This window comes from Cydia fagiglandana, chromosome 7 (genome assembly GCF_963556715.1).
Source record: "Cydia fagiglandana chromosome 7, ilCydFagi1.1, whole genome shotgun sequence".
Classification (NCBI taxonomy): Eukaryota; Metazoa; Arthropoda; class Insecta; order Lepidoptera; family Tortricidae; genus Cydia; species Cydia fagiglandana.
In genome coordinates, this window is record NC_085938.1 from 4,804,267 (window position 1) to 4,821,164 (window position 16,898).

Genomic DNA, 16,898 nt, shown 5'->3' on the forward strand with positions numbered 1-16,898 from the left:
ATATTAAAGAAAAGAAACAATTGAGCGTTCCATACTATTGTGTATGGGCAGTACTTCATAGTTAAGTAAACAGACTAAAGACTATAAAACTCTTTTTCAAAATACAGAAGTCAAAATGACTGATATGGACAAACGGAGTACGGAATTGGCTCTATGGATTATTAGTTATAAATTGAGGTTTAGGTTTGTAGCGGGTTAACAATGTTTTGTAGTTAGTTTTTCCAACGCGTAGGGAGCATTTAGTTGTCATTACTCCCAAGGGCAAAAAAAGTTTTAAAGTACATGCATTAAATCAACCTAAAAATAAGAATTTACTTTATTTTATGAAGACAATCCTTGTTGTAAAATATTTTCGGACATTTTACGATTTCCTGACTGGCCGTTTTGTGCGTGAGGAAATTGCCTTGCGCGTATGCTCGCACTGCTCGGGCTGCCGCGAAAACCGAAATTCGCAAATTGTGGGAATCTTTCTCTTTTACTCCAATGAAGGCGTAATAAGACTGACAGAGAAAATACTCATAATTTGCGAACTTTTTGGCGGTTATAGCCCTGTGTGGACCCGGCTAATTAGTGGAGGATTCACATTAGAATGTAAATAAATAAACCAGTAAACTTTGTAAATATGTAGTTTATTTAAAATTAAAAGTTTCATTACATAGTCTTACAATTAATGATACATATTATTATAATTATATCAGCGTATATGTTCCCATGGGAATAATTAATTTAATGTAAATATTAAGTCTTTTAAAATTTTATAATAGTAATATCCATATATGAATCGAAGCGGTATAAACCATGAACGCCACACCTATCGTGTGCGACGCGCCATCGTGAACCTTAATAGAATGCACTAAGGTTGATATTAGGTTGCAGCCGCACGCGTTAGGTACCGTCTTCGGTCAAAGGATTAACCTAATTTTAGATCCCCAGCCACAGAATGAATACCTACTAGGTACAGAAGCTTCACTCTAACAAACGCGTCTATTTCGGCAGATATGACCACAAGGTGGCGTAAGCGCGAGGCATCCGTTCCGTAGCGGCGCGCGGCAACTACTACTGCTAGACACCAAAACTGGTGTGGCCGCAAGTACTTGTAGCGACGCGGCGTAATCGCGGAGTGAGCCACGTCTGGCAGGGCACTATTCGAGCCTTAACCTTTTGAACGCCACAGACGGCAATTGACGTCAACGCAAAATCGTGACAACGACGTCGATCGTTTTTTGATGAAAATCTACTGAAAGACACCCCAGTTTTAGGTTGGCATTATTTATTCACAAAACTAAATTTTACCCCCGTGGCGTCAGTGGCACGGCAAATGGATGCCCCGTTTGGCGTTCAAAAGGTTAAACAGTGACCCCAACATGACCTAAGGCACTAGCCAGAGCTTTAAGGTGGGGTTTCATGTCGGCCTGTGATAGCCCTCGACGCGCCGCGATCACTTTGAAGGCGTTCAGATACTCGAGTTCGGTGAACTGTGCGCCTTTCTCACGGATCGATGCTATGATTTCCTGTTGACAAATTATTAGAGAATATAATTCATTAGATTTTTTTTTTTTGAAGATTTTGTTTTGTTAAAGTAAAATGCTTCAAATTGTAACTTTTTTTTATCATTATCTAGTGATTTGATCTTGTATGTACGTGAAATAAACTTAATTAACAAAAAAATAGTAATTAATATTGGGGGACGATTAAACACAAATTTACATTTGAAAGAAAAGAAAGCGGAAAATTTAGCAATTTGGTAACTTTCGTACGTAATATATTTACAACATACAATAACATTTTTCACGCCACTGTTCGGAAATGTGGCAATAGATGGTCTAAAACCAAGCTGGAAAGTAGGCAATAGCTGTAGCACCTGAAGCACCACTACTACAATGTTTCATTGTTGTCATCATCTGTCATTGGTGACAGTTCGCTACAGCAATGAGTATCATTTAAAACATAAAAATCAATAAAAGGTCTTTTTTTGCGCAACTTTTTCCTTCAAAAATAAAATTAGGTTATTTATAGCACCAATTTCTTGTTTAAAAAAAAAAGAAATATCAAAACCATTCACTTAATTTTTTTTTAACAACTATCCATTCAGTTCACGCTTAAGGCGTTTTTTACTTTTGTAGCTGTTTGTGGTTTTATTAGCAAAAACGCTTCTAATTTTAGAGTCGGTTTGAAGCAAATAACAGAAAAACGCCTCTTAAAAGTGGTAAAAAAAGTTAAAAAAGGCGGGATCTGAAAATACCTACTGAATTGGATAGTGTAAATTATGTTTGACTAAAAAATATAAGAAACGCGTCTCTACGCTCGCTATAAAAATGAGTTCTTCTAGTGAAGAAAATGATATTCTTACGCCTACCGAAATTCAAGAGACAGTACAGGCAGTGGCTAGTAATTTGCTACCAGAGAAATCGCGGGCTAGTACTTATAGTTATGCAAATGTTTTCTTATTTCCTCGCAGTAGTCGTGAAAAGCACTATGTAATGCCTCGGCCGGAAACGCTAAAGATGGACTCGTATTATTCGAGGGCCTCCACTAACGTGTCGGCCCTCGAACTCACTCGTCCATCTTTTAGCGATTTTCCGTCCTCTCCTACAATGTAGTCAAAACTCTAACGCCGGCCTTCAAAGGTAAGTCCAACCAACTTTGCATTCAGTGCACGTCTAAGGATGGTATTCCACCTGTCTAATGTGTATTTGCGTGTCACATTTTGCTTAATGAGAGAGTGAAATGCAATGACATTGGACAAAGATATTGGACAGATGGAATACCACCCAAAGGTAAGTCAAACCATATTTGCATTCAGTGCACGTATAAGGATGGTATTCCACCTGTCCAATTTGTATTTTGTCTCACATGTTGATGAGAGAGTGAGATGCTATGCAAATTGGACCAAGAAATTGGACGGCTGGAATAACAACCTTAGGCTGATGATCATATCATAATTACAGCTAAACGGTACACGATTATGACTGATGATGATGATTACCTCAGGCTCAGGCATAGCGAGTAAAAGACGTGAATATTCGTGCGCTCGCTGCAGCCCGGCGTGCGGGAGCGAGAGGGCCGCCAAGCAGTGCCTGAGCGTAGCGAGGGTTCCGCCCGCCAACTCCGCGTCCATGCACTGCCAGCGCCACACCACGCCCGCGGACATCATCTCACCGATGCCGTTGAAGATGTACTGTCGGAGAAATCATTAGTAAATTAGGCTATCAATGGCAAAATTATCACTACACAAAAACATATTTTTCACTAATATTTCGATATTATATTGAAGTTGCAAAAAATTAATATCGATTGCCGTTTGCTAGCTGCCCAAGATCAGACAATGGTGATTATGATTAGTATTATATTCAGATACTGTCAGACAAAGAGACATTAATGTGAGATACTGCCACACAACGTCAGACACTTTCAGACAATGTCAGATACTGTGAAATAGTGTTAGTACTGACCGTCATTCGTCAGCAAGTGTCATTAGACATTGACAAACAATGTCGAGCAATGTCAGACAGTGTCGAGCAATGTCAGACAGTGTCGAGCAATGTCAGACAGTGTCAACCAATGTCAGACAATGTCAAACGATGTCAGAGAGTTTCAGACAATGTCAGACAGCGTCAGTACTCACCGCCCTCCGGCCGGCCGCCATGACATTGTGCGCGTGTTCGTGGAAGGCGAGGAGCGCGTGCGCGAGGCGGCCCGCGCCGCCCGCCTCGTCGTCGTCGCCTCCCGCCGGCTGACCGAGGTAGTGGAAGCATTGGATTCGCATCTGATGAAAAAACAACCGGTCAAGTGCGAGTCGGACTCGCGTTCCAAGGGTTCCATTACACAATTTTTAACAATGTATTTTTTTATATGGAACGTGAACCCTAAAAACATGAAAATATTAGGCCCCCCCCCCACATCTGGCGTCTTTCGAGCGTCGGCGTCTGTCGGCGTCGGTCCAGCGCTATGGAAAATGACGTCGCTGCGCAGTTGCGTCGACGCTGCGTCGACGTTGCGTCGACGTCGGCCATAGAATTGTAGACGCCGACGCTCGCCAGATGTGGCGGGCCCTTATGATGGTGGGCACATCACGCCGGTTGTTGACGACATGCCAGGTCCAGTCATGCTAGGCACTACCTCTAACGATGCTCCCGGAGAAATGACGGGCTACGTTGAAGGGCTGAGATCCGCGACTAGATGGTGGGCCCCTGGGCCCAAAGTATACATTCGGCATATTATGACATTACCTCCAGATGTAGAAACAGCAGGCACTTATGAGAGATCTCGTCAAAGATGGCCGCCGCGGCAGATATGTCTTCGCGCAGCTTGTCGGTCAATCGGACGCCACCACTGCCACCAGACGGCGCTGTGAGCAGTCCCGGCAAAGACCGGATGTTGGTGGCCAGCCAGTCCTAAATCACATGTAAGGTTTAGTAGTTACACATATGTACAAGTAGTCTTATTATGCATATGATACGTCTATAGTTGAATATGGCATTCAATTCTGGGGTAAGAGTCAGGGGCCTAAAATAACTTAATAATTTATAAGAACTACGAATATCAACGGAAAACTTCTTTCGAGTATTTTTTACTCGAAGGAGTTCTATTTCTGTTTAATGTGCGTTGTGACATAAATGTCAGTTACGCGATTTTTGATACTTTTCAGCGGTGTACTTATTAGTATCATCAGACCCATTGTACGTTAAAACGTCGTCAGAACACCGCTAAGATAATAAGCCAACGATGTCGTCAACGCGAGGTCGTCGAAAATATTGATGTTTCTGACGATTTCGTCATTTTCGCCACTTTCGCACCTCAGTCGGGTTTTGAGCTTTTGGCTTACGTCTTTGTCGATTTTGGGCATCCGTCTTACCATGGACTCGCAGAGTAACGCCAGGTCGCCTAAAGCATTGATGTCCCCGACGATTTCGCGACGAGACACGGCGCCGTCCCCGAGACTCGAGCCCAGGATTTCGGCCTCGCGTTCGTACGCCTGTTTCAGATCCTGTCGTAAAATGAAAAACAGGGTTTTGAGTGAGAAACGAGCGTTTATGTCGCTAGCACGTCTAATATGATGATAAAGCGCGGGAGTGTTACTGTCGGAGCTGTTATTGACGTACAGTTTAGTTGAGTTGATTCTTTAAGAAAACTTTTTCACCTCAGCAGATCGAACAAGGGTACTTTGCTTCTTAAAAACAGTGAGCAAAACGCGATTTTGCTCACTGAGTCATTCAAGCGACCTTTATAGTCAAATGTCATTTCAACATGCGGGGTCTAATACAAGCTCGATATACTTGGGTTCTATTATCTCTGTCCCTCTAGGTATGTTCTCACTGCTTAGGGTGAAAAATTTTGTGTACTACACGAGATCAAAGTTATTTACATCTCGTGCGCTTTTGAATCCCTTACTACGCTCAAGATTCTAAATTAGATTCACTCGCTACGCTCGTGAATCTATTATAGAATTTTTCGCTTGCACGGGACTCAAAATAAGCACTCGAAGAAATATCAAACTTTGATTTCTTGTTGTACAAATAACTATTGTTTGACGTTAACTTATTTTAATTTGCTCTTTACAAAGGTTTAGGTAGAGTCAGCCAACCAATCAAATGATGATGATGATGGTTTAGGTCAATCAGATGATAGAGTCGAAAAGTGGTAGACCAATTTCTTGGCTGTCCGTACATATGAGATGGTAGTCGGGAGCCGTGTGTGGTATGCGCGGGGAGTGCTGGCTGCGCTCGTGACGTCATCATGCACCGCAGCCCTCACCCCTCCGGGACCGGTTTGACCGCTGGGGCGTTAACAGTTACGTTTCTACTCACATACCTGTTCATTTTTACTGGCCGAATTAGGGTCCACAACGGCTCGCCAATTAGGCAGCGTCTGCAGGAACCGGACGATATCGTCGTCGGCCAGCCACTTGGCGGCCCGGGCCGGCGCGGCGGGCTGCAGGCGCAGGTGCGCGGCGCGGGCGTGCGCGGCTAGAGCGGCGAGCGCGGCGGGCAGCGCGCGCAGGGCGTGCGCGGCGCCGCACGCGCCGCAGCGCCGCGCCGCAAGCGCGCAGTGCGCCACCGCCGCCCAGCCCGCCGTGCAGCACGAGAACACGAGACGGTGGCTGCGCAATAAACTCATTTTGATGTAGATAGTTTTTAAATATCGTCCGGGGCTTCCGAGATATAGGTGTCCCGAGCTCTTAGGCGAGTGAAAATTAAACATCGTTTTTGACGAAAACCGACAGTTTAAAACGTTTGCCGGAAAGTGTGAATGAAATAAAATTTAATAATATAATTCTTATACTACGGCCGTGAACTAATCTATGAAACCTACAGAAAACTATGAAGCCACAAAAATATCAAATTAAAAATAGTATATCGTTATCTTTACTCGTAATGTGTATAAATATAGAAATGTATATTTTAATGAGAAATAGTCTTAGGATATCTCCCCTAACATTTTAATTAACGAACTTAAAAAAAATTATGATTACAATATTTTTTTAACCCAACTTTTTAATTCTATACCTATTCCTGTACACGTTCAAAACTTCTTAGTTAGATGCCAGAAAAAATATTAAAAAAAATGTTTTTTTTTTATAAAAAGTAAAAAAATTCACATGCTCTGTTATTATACAAATCAGTCAAGACACGTAGTTTTGACTATGTTTAAAGTGGAAGCACAATATTTTCTTTCAAATACCATGATCCGAATGATTGCAATGAAAATGATACAAATTGATTACTATTACTCACTTCTTCAATAACCGTAGAAGTCTGACATCGTGCGTGGCAAGAAAGGACAAATTATGTACATAACTTATTTTCCGATATATCTAACACAGTTTCATTTTCGAATAGGGTAATAGCTGTATATAAAATAAATATTTTACACCATGCGTGAATAAAAGCACCAGAACATTAATAGAGACGTAGACAGCAGTTATTTTTAGACACAATTTCTATTTTATAAGTTTTATAACCCGTATAAACCTTTAAAGAGTAGGTAATTTGATTGTGACGTCACATGCTAGTATTTCATATAAATTCCATAATAGCAAAATCTTTTTGACATTTCGAAAAAAGAAACTGATTTGACTAGTCAAATACCCTATAGAATGTGAAGAATGTTTTAAAGATAAACATTCCCAATATTTCAGAAGAAAAAATACTTTATTTCAGATTAGATCCGTAAAGACGTGACAGACAGACAAACTTACAAATACTTATTCAATTATAATTATTAATAAACTTACTTAGCGCTCGGTGGTTCCGGCGGCGCTCGCTCGCGCCACGCGGCAGCCTTCATAGCCACCTCGATAGAAGCCCTCGCCTCGCTCGCGAGCCGCTCGCTCTCCCCAGATCGAACATAGTCAGTGATGAATGCCCGCAGCGAACATTCGCCGCCACTGTTATTAAAAATTTCGTGTTGACATAGAATTGTAAAATTTGGGAGGGATGGAAGGATTCCTAATACCTACTTAATACTAAATTTCATGGATTTTTGTTACGACAGTTAAAAGTTAAAAAAAACATAAGATTCTTATGGCCAACCACATGTATGGCGTCATTCCACATTTCGCTGAATACTCCACTGCAGGCCCGCCACTAAGGGTGTAAACTTAAACTTAATGCCGGCTGTACACACTAGTCGAGAGCCTCTCGCCGAGCCTCGGCACCGCTCCGATCCAATCGGAGAAGCGTGAGAAGTGACGAGGAAGACCGAAACGAGAAAGGAACAGTATACATATACACACTCGTTCTCGGCCTGTCTCGGAGTCTCTCGACGACTGTGTGCAGCTCGCATAACGTTGATATTTCGCGCCAACAAACAAGGGGTGCTCGTATCTTGTTCACGCACGCTCGATATTAGAATGCTGTCAATGAATAACAGCATGTATAGTTTCGTCAGTAAGGGTCGGTTGCACCAAAATGTCTGTCACCGATTTAGCGTTCGCTAAATTTGATTGTATGGAAAGTTTCATAGTTGTATGCTGCTTGACGTTGATCGGTCTGGTCTTGTCTGTTAATTGTGGTTGGTGCAACTGGCCCTAAGTATACTCACACGACGGGCTCGATGTCGTGTGTGAGCGCGTGTAGGGTCGGCAGTAGCACGTGTAATAACCCGGGGTCCGGTCGACACACCAGCGGGTACCGCCGCGCCGCCGCGCTCACTGTCGGTACCACGCCCACTGCAACAAGATGACGCTTGAAAAACGACAAGCGAATGCGTCATTCGCGAAGCTTTTCATGTTCATATTATTCATAGACTAGGAATCCTCTAGACGGAGTTTAGAGCAATTATTTCATGAAACCGATGCTGCCAAAAATACTGGGGTGCGTGGGACGAGGTGAGCGAGTCCCGTGCCGTGATTGGTCCGTTCAAAAACACGGGCGTCACACAGACACTTTGACTCGAAAATGGAGTAAAACTATTGTATATTTGTGGCAGAGGGGGTAGCGCTACTATGCTCAGTCTGGAGGCTTATTTGCTGCTTATGTCTTACCATTGAGCTTGAAAAGTTTTTCACGCCGCTGCGGCCGCTTCTTAGCGAAGTAATCTGCGATGCGAAGTTCGCTGTGCGTGTCCGAAGCGCTCGTGGAACGGGCGGCGGCGAGAGTCACGCTCTCTATTTGGAGGTAGTCTGTCAGTAGCAGTTGGAGCTGAAAACAAATCAAACAATCAGAGAGTCAATTACAATAATAGGGATGATGACACATGTTCAATTTTATAACGAAATCTAGTAAAATAGAAACAACAAAATACAGGACATGAAAGTTTCAAAATTTAAGTTTATTTTTAACTTCCAAAAAGGAAAAAAAGGAAATAAGTAAGGATACCATTCGATTCCTTACATTTTATCCAAAAAAAGATTGTATAGCAAATAGTGAATAGAATCTATCACGTTATCTTTTTACGCGGATTAACAAAGTAATATTTTGGTTTTAATTGTATAGCAACTATATACACGCAATATTTCACCGACAAGAACACAATTTTCTTGTTTTATCCATACTTCAAGATGGACTCTCGGTGACCTTGACGTCACGTTCACTTATCGTTTTGTTAGGAGCCGTTGCGCGAGTGAAGTACGTGTACGACTGTCGGACTTTGAGTACCATTTCTGGCTTTTGTATTGCTTTAATGCAATGGGTCCCATATAGACATTTGATCCTAAAAACAAACCTGATTGATTATTATACCTCATAAACCATGGTTCTTCCGTTTTCGCTCTGCATGTAAATGGGCCACGTCTACACTTTGCCGGCTTCGTTTGGGTCACGTCTGCACTCCTGTATTCCTTGCAAAAATTAGGGTGCGGGATAGCTCTTTATGCGAGTGCGGTCTTGACGAAGGAACGACGGAACACATTTTCTTTTCTTGCAACAGACTTAACCACTCTTTACATGATATCTTACCGAAAAATATTCCGCGGCCTATCAATTTTCAAACGCTTCTGGTTCTCATGGATCCTCCCATCACTGGAATTATTCTTAAACACATTCAAGAAAATAATATAAAACTTTAACGGCTTTACTTGCTCTACTCTTTCTATAATACTTGTCATCTTATATCTATTGTCCATTTCTTATTTTTCTCCTTATGTTGGCATGCTACCTAACTGTCAAAACTATCGCCTCTCCCGCTCTTTTTCTAATAAACTGTACATATGTCATGTGTTGTCTGTGATGTCCATAACAATAAATGTTTTTGTTTTAGGTTCCCAGCACAATTCCTATCACCAAATCAAAATTATTCACCGAACATTCTTAACGTGCGTGATACGTCTTAAAACGTCGTCATTGGCAAAATCCCTCCTGCCAATACACACAAGAGGGGAAAGCCATAAAAAAAAAAACCTGATTGATTGATACCATAAATGAATATTTGTCATCTAGCCTATACTCACGACTTGTTGTACGGCGCTCCAGTAGTGTATCTCGGTGTGGAGACACGAGTCCGAGATCTTGTGCTTCTGTAGCGCGGCACGCCACAGTTGGAGGAGTCTGTAACAAAACAAATGGAATTTTACTATTTCACTCACTGTTTTTTTTTATTGTATAACGTCCGGTCGGAAAAAAAAAGTCGTGCAAGTACCAGGGCTTGCACGACTTTTTTTTTACTAATATCAGGCGTGGCTCACTCCGCGATTTCGTCGCTTTGCTACAGGCAGCTACAAGTACATCCGTTCCACACCAATTTTGGTGGCTAGCCATAAGCCGCGCGTGGCGCTGTCGCCACCTAGCGGCCATATCTGTCCTGATCGTAACAGACACGTTTTGTTAGAGAGTGAGTATTCTGTACCTAGTACTATTATTTATTCTGTACTAATATCAAAAGATATTCGCGCATTCTGTGCTAAATAGTGACAATAATTATAAGGTCGTCAAATGTTACCTAATCCATTACAGGTACCTTTTATTCCTCGCAGCGCACGCTCTAAACTGCTCCACCAGCGCGTTCACGAGCCGCAACGGTTTCGAGTTCTCGACCACCTCGTCCGGGACGTCCGGCGCGTCCGGCACGTCCGGAACGTCCGGCTCCACGTCTCCGTCTTCGATTATCCGCCGGGACACGGACTCTATCACGGTTAGGAGCTCATCTTGTATCTGGACTTTGAATTTCTGTAAAGATAAACCAGCGTAAGTACAGCCAAAATATGTATTATGTTTTTCAATTTAACCTTTTGGACGCCAATGACCGATATATACGCAGCGCAGGTCCAACGCCAAAGACGGATTAATCGGTCACAGACCACAGAGCAACCTAAACCTACGTGCAGTCGTGCATATGCATAAAGTTCAATTTCAGTTTTGACACTTCGGTGACGAGGCGTCTGAGTGACAACTTTTGTGTTTGACATGGCGTCGTAAAGGTTAATCCAATTAAATGAGTTATGTTTCATACAACGCCTCGTGGCTCATCATGTCATAGATGGCGCTATTTAGCTTAGTGCGTAGAAAAAAACGACAACAGTCACAGACACAAATGTAAAGTTGTTAAAAATGGGTCACGTAGTATGAGTATGTTCCCTAAGGTTCAGAATCTAACCTTATAGGCTTCTTTGAGCCGGTTCAAGACCCCTAGAGCTTCTAAAGATGTCATTGATATATTTGTCTTCCTCTCTAAACAAATACTGACTTTACACTAAAGAAATAAGGTTCCAAATCGTACCTCAGTGGCTTCTTTGAGCTGATTCAAGACTCCCAGAGCTTCAAGCGATATCATGACGGTAGTTTCAAATGTTTTATCTTCCTCGGTGAGTGACGCCTCGAATTCAGGCGTTATGTCTTGTAGGTACGCGTCGGTGACTTCTTCACTCTTTGTCAGCTCTGTCAACAAATATGTATGTCAGCAACAAAATCGACTTCAAAAAAAAGATTAACAGGGTAGGCTGGTGTAAGCCAACTGTACATAAGAGATATACAGTCAAAAATTTTCCTCATAACTTTATTCCACAACCTTTTAATTTCGGACCAATTTGAAATGACACAGTGAAATATTTCCGCAAAACTATATAAAAACTACTTCCCCGTTCCCGCCATACAAAATTATGTTTATCATTTATCCTCCTCATTTTGACAGTTGCCTACCTCATTGTATACTTAGTGAGGTTAGGTTTGAAATACTATTGTTTTTGATCATTTCAAGCAGTAGAAGAATAAAAATACAGTAGGCATAGTAGCTATAAACTTTATTCGTCAACAATACAAGGTTGTATTACCTGCCAAAAGGAGCGCTGTTCGGCGTCGCGACGACATTCGGCGTGTGAGCGGCGCTGCTTCGCCGTACAATGCCGATGACAACCGCCTTAGAATTACCGTCACCAGCTCGTGCTTCTTTTCCTACGTAAACAATATACACAAAATGTTAAACTACCGCGATGATGAAAATTAATTTGCTTTGTATAATGGGCTGATGAAAGAACAATAATCAAAACTGGTTTTACTTCGGGATTCTATATCGACACATCGTTAGCGCGACGCAGGAATCGTCGCGGCCATTACAGCACCACCTAGCGGCAATTGATGAAAATACCTCGAGATGCGCCCTGTGGTGATGTTTAGCGCGCTGACATACGAGAATGTGGTGGCGGCCGGACCTAACATTTTTTTTTTCAAATATGTAACAATTATGAATCTAAGACGATCATTTATATTCTTCTGCTTTCATAATAGTTACTGATTTTTAAAAAGCGTTTTTCAATTAAAAGTCATGCCAAGATCGCTTATCTTCTTTCAAGTTCTTTCTAATGCTAAAAAAAACGAACTATAAGGATTCTACGCTAAGACTTCGTTAGCGCGATGCAGGAATCGCCGCGGCCGATACAGCGCCACCTAGAGGGTTAGTGTGACTACCTCGAGATGCGCCCTCGTGGTGTTGAGCGCACTGACGTGCGACAGCGTGGTTGCGGCCGTGTCGAGCGCGGAGCGAAGTGAGTGAGCGCACGCGAGCACGAGCCCGCGCGAGAGGTGGTCGCGGATGTCGCGCTCGGAGACTACCACACGTTCGCTGCAAAAAAAAGGTGAAACTGTTGGCTGATTTACCATGCAAATACAATAAATTATCGTAACAAGAGAAAAAAATCCTCTAGCAGCCCACTAATGAAAACTTACCTAAACAAATGCAATTTTGATTAGTCAAAATAATGATTCTAAATAGAAATTAATGATACGCCTTTTTACAGGGATGGACGGCAATAATTACAAGAAGAAAAAGACTAAAATAAATATTCTGCCTCACGTTATCCCGGCATTTTGCCAAGGCTCACGAGAGCCTGGGGTCCACTTGACAACTAATTCCAAGAATTGACTTACATGATAGTGAGCATGTGCAGTGCATGGTGGTGTGTCCTGGCGTCCTGCCACAGCCGCCGCAGCTCGTCGCGCCGCACGCGCAGCAAGCTGCGGCATGCGGTCAGCCGAGCTGTGGCTGCATCAGTGTGCTGACCCCAGCTCGCTAGGGCTGCTTGGACGCTGCTGAATTTCTGAGGGTATTCAAGTATAACTTAGAAACTGTGACTTTACATTTTAAAATGTATTATTACTGTTGAATAACAAAGCAAGTAGATAACTGCTTGCATGAGCATTAATAATGCCTGTATCCAGCAACCCGCAAGACAGTTTAAGTTATCTAGTAGAAGACCTCCTGATTATCTGACACTTTTTTTTTTCTAGCCTACTTGGTGTTCCACTGCAGGGCAAAGGCCTCCCCTCGTTTTTATGTCTGACACTCAACTTTAAAAATTGCAATTTGCAATTAAGTTAATTTTAAAGGCCTGGCATGGTGGCCAATTGGAGTAGTTTTTACCATTAAGTGTGTTCATCATCATCATATCAGCCAGAGGAAGTCCACTCCTGGACATCTAATAAGTGTGTTCAATTACTTCAATTAGCCATCATAAACATATCCGAATTCGGATTATGAAAGTGCAGCGGAGTGACCCTAAAACTACATATAACTTGTACTAGTTTACTTTGTTTTAGTAAATCATAATAAAAACTAGTAACTTTTACCAGGGATGCGAAACTCCTCCCTTCGGTCAAACTTGGATTGATTCGGCTCTGCATTGCTTTGAGCAATTATTAGGGTTGACACAAATTGACGTCCCTTTGCATGCACGACCACAGATAAGATAATGGCTTGAATTTTAACAACCCTAAATAGCCGAAAGGGATAGTGGCATGTATTATAAAGGGACTGCATGATTCGACCCTGAACAGCTGTCAAACTTCGGTTTTGTAGGAAGTTTCCTTACTGTACGGTAGTACTGTTATTTATTGTGCTTTTACCTGCATAACTTCCATGATTTCCTGTGCATGTTCGGCAACCAGCTCATCCAATCTCGCATCACTCTTTTTGTACTCCTTCTCTAGTTTAGCACGTTCCTTTTCTCGTTGCTCGTTGGTCTCACTCGCCGATAAAGTACGGATAACAGACATTAAAAGTCCACTCTGTAAGCAAAGTGATTGTTATACAGTAGGTACTCATTTTTCGCAAAAAGTATGCAGGATGTTCCTTGTATTACCGTTTCTCTTCCTTGTTTCACCCCTCTAGGGGGTTTTGTAGGTGGTGGCGACGACATTTTCTCCTTAGCGAAATAACTTATGAAGAAAAATTATGAAAAATCTAAATATTTTCACTACGCCCCGTTGAAAGATGCAATGACATTGATGACGTTGACGTTTAGCGAGTTAATTTTCCTATTCTGTCTGATTGCTGTTTAATTTTTTACCATTAAGAAAACCACGGAGGGCCTATCGCGTAAAACGAAAATATAAATTTATTAGCCAGAATAAAGAGGCAGGTAAAGAAATTTTCATTTTCGTGTATCGCGAGTTCAATAACATGCCGTGGTCCTTCAAAAGTGTATTTTTATTTTAAAATACGAAAAGACTTTCATCCATGTCTCAAACAGCTATGTAAAAAAAAATTGTTGTTAACTTTGACGTCAATGACGTCACGTCAACAGTTGTAAACAAAACTGAAAATATTGCGTAAAGTAGGCGAATTACTTCATTTTAATATTGATTTAGATGACTTTTGCATTCCACATTTAAGTTAGCTAATGCCTATACAACAACGCCACGCAATATCGACTAGTAAAGTAAATAAACATGTGGAGGAGAAACATAATTAATCTGAAGACTTTTAGTGCTACTGCCTGCAAACGGACAATAATCAACACAAGAAGTCTTACTTTACATCCTTTAGCAGCGCAATGCATAGTCAAAACTCTAAACATTGGGGCCCCAAGCGTTCGTCACAACAGTCAGAGGAGTGCACCACTTACAGACCAATTTAGCGTTGAAGACAGTTCCACGGAAAATTTTAACTCGTTTACTTATAGGACTCATACTTGTGGGGAACTAAGAGCCTGTAATACAGGCGAGAAAGTATCTTTATGTGGCTGGGTACAGTATTTACGTCTGTCAAAGTTTCTTCTGCTACGAGACGCCTATGGAATCGTACAGTGTACTGTTGGCCCTATGAATATAGACTTTTCTAACATACCACTCGAGTCTGTCGTTAAAATACATGGTGAAGTAACTCGAAGACCACAAAATGCGGTCAATTCTGAAATGCCAACTGGTGAAATTGAGGTTACAATTGATAGGTTAGAAGTTTTAAATATGGCTGAGAACCTTCCATTTAATTTAAGAGAATATCAGAAGCCTAAGGAGCAGATAAGGATGCAACACCGCTACATTGACTTACGATTTCCAGAAATGCAAAGTATTCTAAGATTGAGATCGCAAATGTTGCACAATATGAGAAAATTTCTTGTAGAACAGCATGGATTTGTTGAAGTGGAGACACCTACACTGTTTTGTCAGACTCCTGGAGGAGCAAGGGAATTTGTAGTTCCAACACATCATGCGGGATTGTTTTATTCCTTAGTACAAAGTCCGCAACAGTTTAAACAAATGTTGATGTCTGGAGGCGTTGACCGGTACTTCCAAATAGCCAGGTGCTATAGAGATGAAACTACACGGCCAGACAGACAACCTGAGTTCACTCAGTTAGATATAGAAATGTCCTTTACTAATCTAGATGGAGTTTTATCTATGATTGAGTCATTGCTTGTTGACACATTTCCAAAACTTTTACAGAAGCCACCTTTCAGGAGAATGACATACAAATATGCATTGGAAAATTATGGCACTGACAAACCTAACATTCAATATGACTTAAAATTTAAAAATATAAAACAATTATTTCCAGAAAAAGCTAATGATTCAGATTTTTCTGCCTACGCTTTACCTTACCCTGCAGCATTAGGAAAAGTAACAACAAAAACTAAAGAGCAAATAAAGCAAATAGCTAAGAAATATAATATCAAAGTGGTATTGAATCATGATATTCATAAGACATTTAATAAAGAATTTGACGGAAACCTGAAAAGTATTATTGGTAATGAAAATGCATCCATCATTTCAATAGGTGACTTAGAAAATGCCTGCAACTGCTTAGGAGAAATTCGACTAATAATTGCTTCTTTACTGCAGTCTAAAAATTTACTAGAACTTAAGAAAAGTACTGAAATATTTTGGATAGTGGATTTTCCATTATTTACTAAAGGAAAGAATGGATTAGAAACATGTCACCACCCCTTTACCTCGCCACATCCTGAGGACATGCATCTACTTGAGTCTGATCCGTTGAGCGTCAGATCATTAGCATATGATTTAGTCATGAACGGAAATGAAATTGGAGGAGGTTCAGTGAGAGTCCACAATGTTAGATTACAAGAGAAATTGTTGAAGATGTTGGGAATGGATGCCAGGAAATTGAGACACTTCCTGAATGCCTTGCAAAGCGGATGTCCGCCACACGCCGGGATAGCTCTAGGCATAGACAGGCTGGTGTCTATAGTGTGTAACACAGAGTCCATTCGTGATGTTATAGCCTTCCCAAAGACCCATGAAGGAAAAGATCCATTGTCGGGTGCACCTAATGCCATTTCAGATGAGGACAAAGAATACTATCATATAGTTAGTAAATAAACAAATATTTATTACCCTATAATAGATCAAGCACTCATTTGTATCCATTAAAAAAATACCTATTTAGTTTTTTTTTTTAAGTTCAGTTGATTCATTCCATGTATATGTTTATCTGAAAAATCTGACTGGACGACAAGCTCTTCTCTAGAGAAAACATGTATCACCTACTGTATACCTATACAAAGAATTATGTAGGCTTAGGCTGGATATTATCTATTTACCTATATATGATACACTACATTTTGTAATTACTACATAGATTAGGTACTAGCTTTGGTACTAGTACCTACTACTTTGTTCAATCAGGTTTTTCATATATTACAATTTAACTACATTAATATTATTAGTTGAAACCATTATTGCTTTTTCTTTAAACATTTTTGTAGAAATGTGAGAATTGCAGAAAATGCT

The 16,898-nt window shown here is 41.2% G+C and overlaps 2 protein-coding genes across 3 annotated transcripts; one reads left to right on the forward strand and one right to left on the reverse strand.

The window, feature by feature from the left end:
• Positions 1 to 610: 610 nt before the first annotated feature.
• On the reverse strand, positions 611 to 14,142 carry LOC134665751 (exocyst complex component 4). Of its 2 annotated transcripts, XM_063522721.1 has the most exons (17): positions 14,009 to 14,142; positions 13,773 to 13,934; positions 12,798 to 12,967; positions 12,339 to 12,492; positions 11,705 to 11,825; positions 11,155 to 11,312; positions 10,396 to 10,604; positions 9,890 to 9,986; positions 8,486 to 8,642; positions 8,044 to 8,170; positions 7,235 to 7,387; positions 5,812 to 6,100; positions 4,856 to 4,987; positions 4,230 to 4,394; positions 3,626 to 3,766; positions 2,987 to 3,178; positions 611 to 1,511 (listed from the first exon to the last, which is right to left on the reverse strand). In XM_063522721.1, exons 1-17 carry the CDS (start codon positions 14,063 to 14,065, stop codon positions 1,347 to 1,349), a joined length of 2,649 nt encoding a protein of 882 aa, XP_063378791.1. In that variant the 5' UTR covers positions 14,066 to 14,142; the 3' UTR covers positions 611 to 1,346. The 2 variants fall into 2 exon arrangements, with proteins under 2 accessions (XP_063378791.1, XP_063378792.1); XM_063522722.1 differs by lacking the exons at positions 12,339 to 12,492; positions 12,798 to 12,967; positions 13,773 to 13,934; positions 14,009 to 14,142 and adding an exon at positions 12,019 to 12,027.
• Positions 14,143 to 14,423: 281 nt separating this feature from the next.
• Positions 14,424 to 16,520, forward strand: LOC134665752 (aspartate--tRNA ligase, mitochondrial). The gene has a single exon (XM_063522723.1). It carries the CDS (start codon positions 14,598 to 14,600, stop codon positions 16,485 to 16,487), a length of 1,890 nt encoding a protein of 629 aa, XP_063378793.1. The 5' UTR covers positions 14,424 to 14,597; the 3' UTR covers positions 16,488 to 16,520.
• Positions 16,521 to 16,898: the final 378 nt, after the last annotated feature.

Coding starts and splice junctions, on each gene's coding strand:
- LOC134665751 (XM_063522721.1), bottom strand. CDS start 14,065: ATGTCGTCGCCACCACCTACAAAACCCCCTAGAGGGGTGAAACAAGGA. Junction 6,101..7,234: donor CCGGAACCACCGAGCGCTAA/GTAAGTTTATTA, acceptor TTTATTGCGCAG/CCACCGTCTCGTGTTCTCGT. Junction 3,767..4,229: donor TGCTGTTTCTACATCTGGAG/GTAATGTCATAA, acceptor TTTTTTCATCAG/ATGCGAATCCAATGCTTCCA.
- LOC134665752 (XM_063522723.1), top strand. CDS start 14,598: ATGTGGAGGAGAAACATAATTAATCTGAAGACTTTTAGTGCTACTGCC.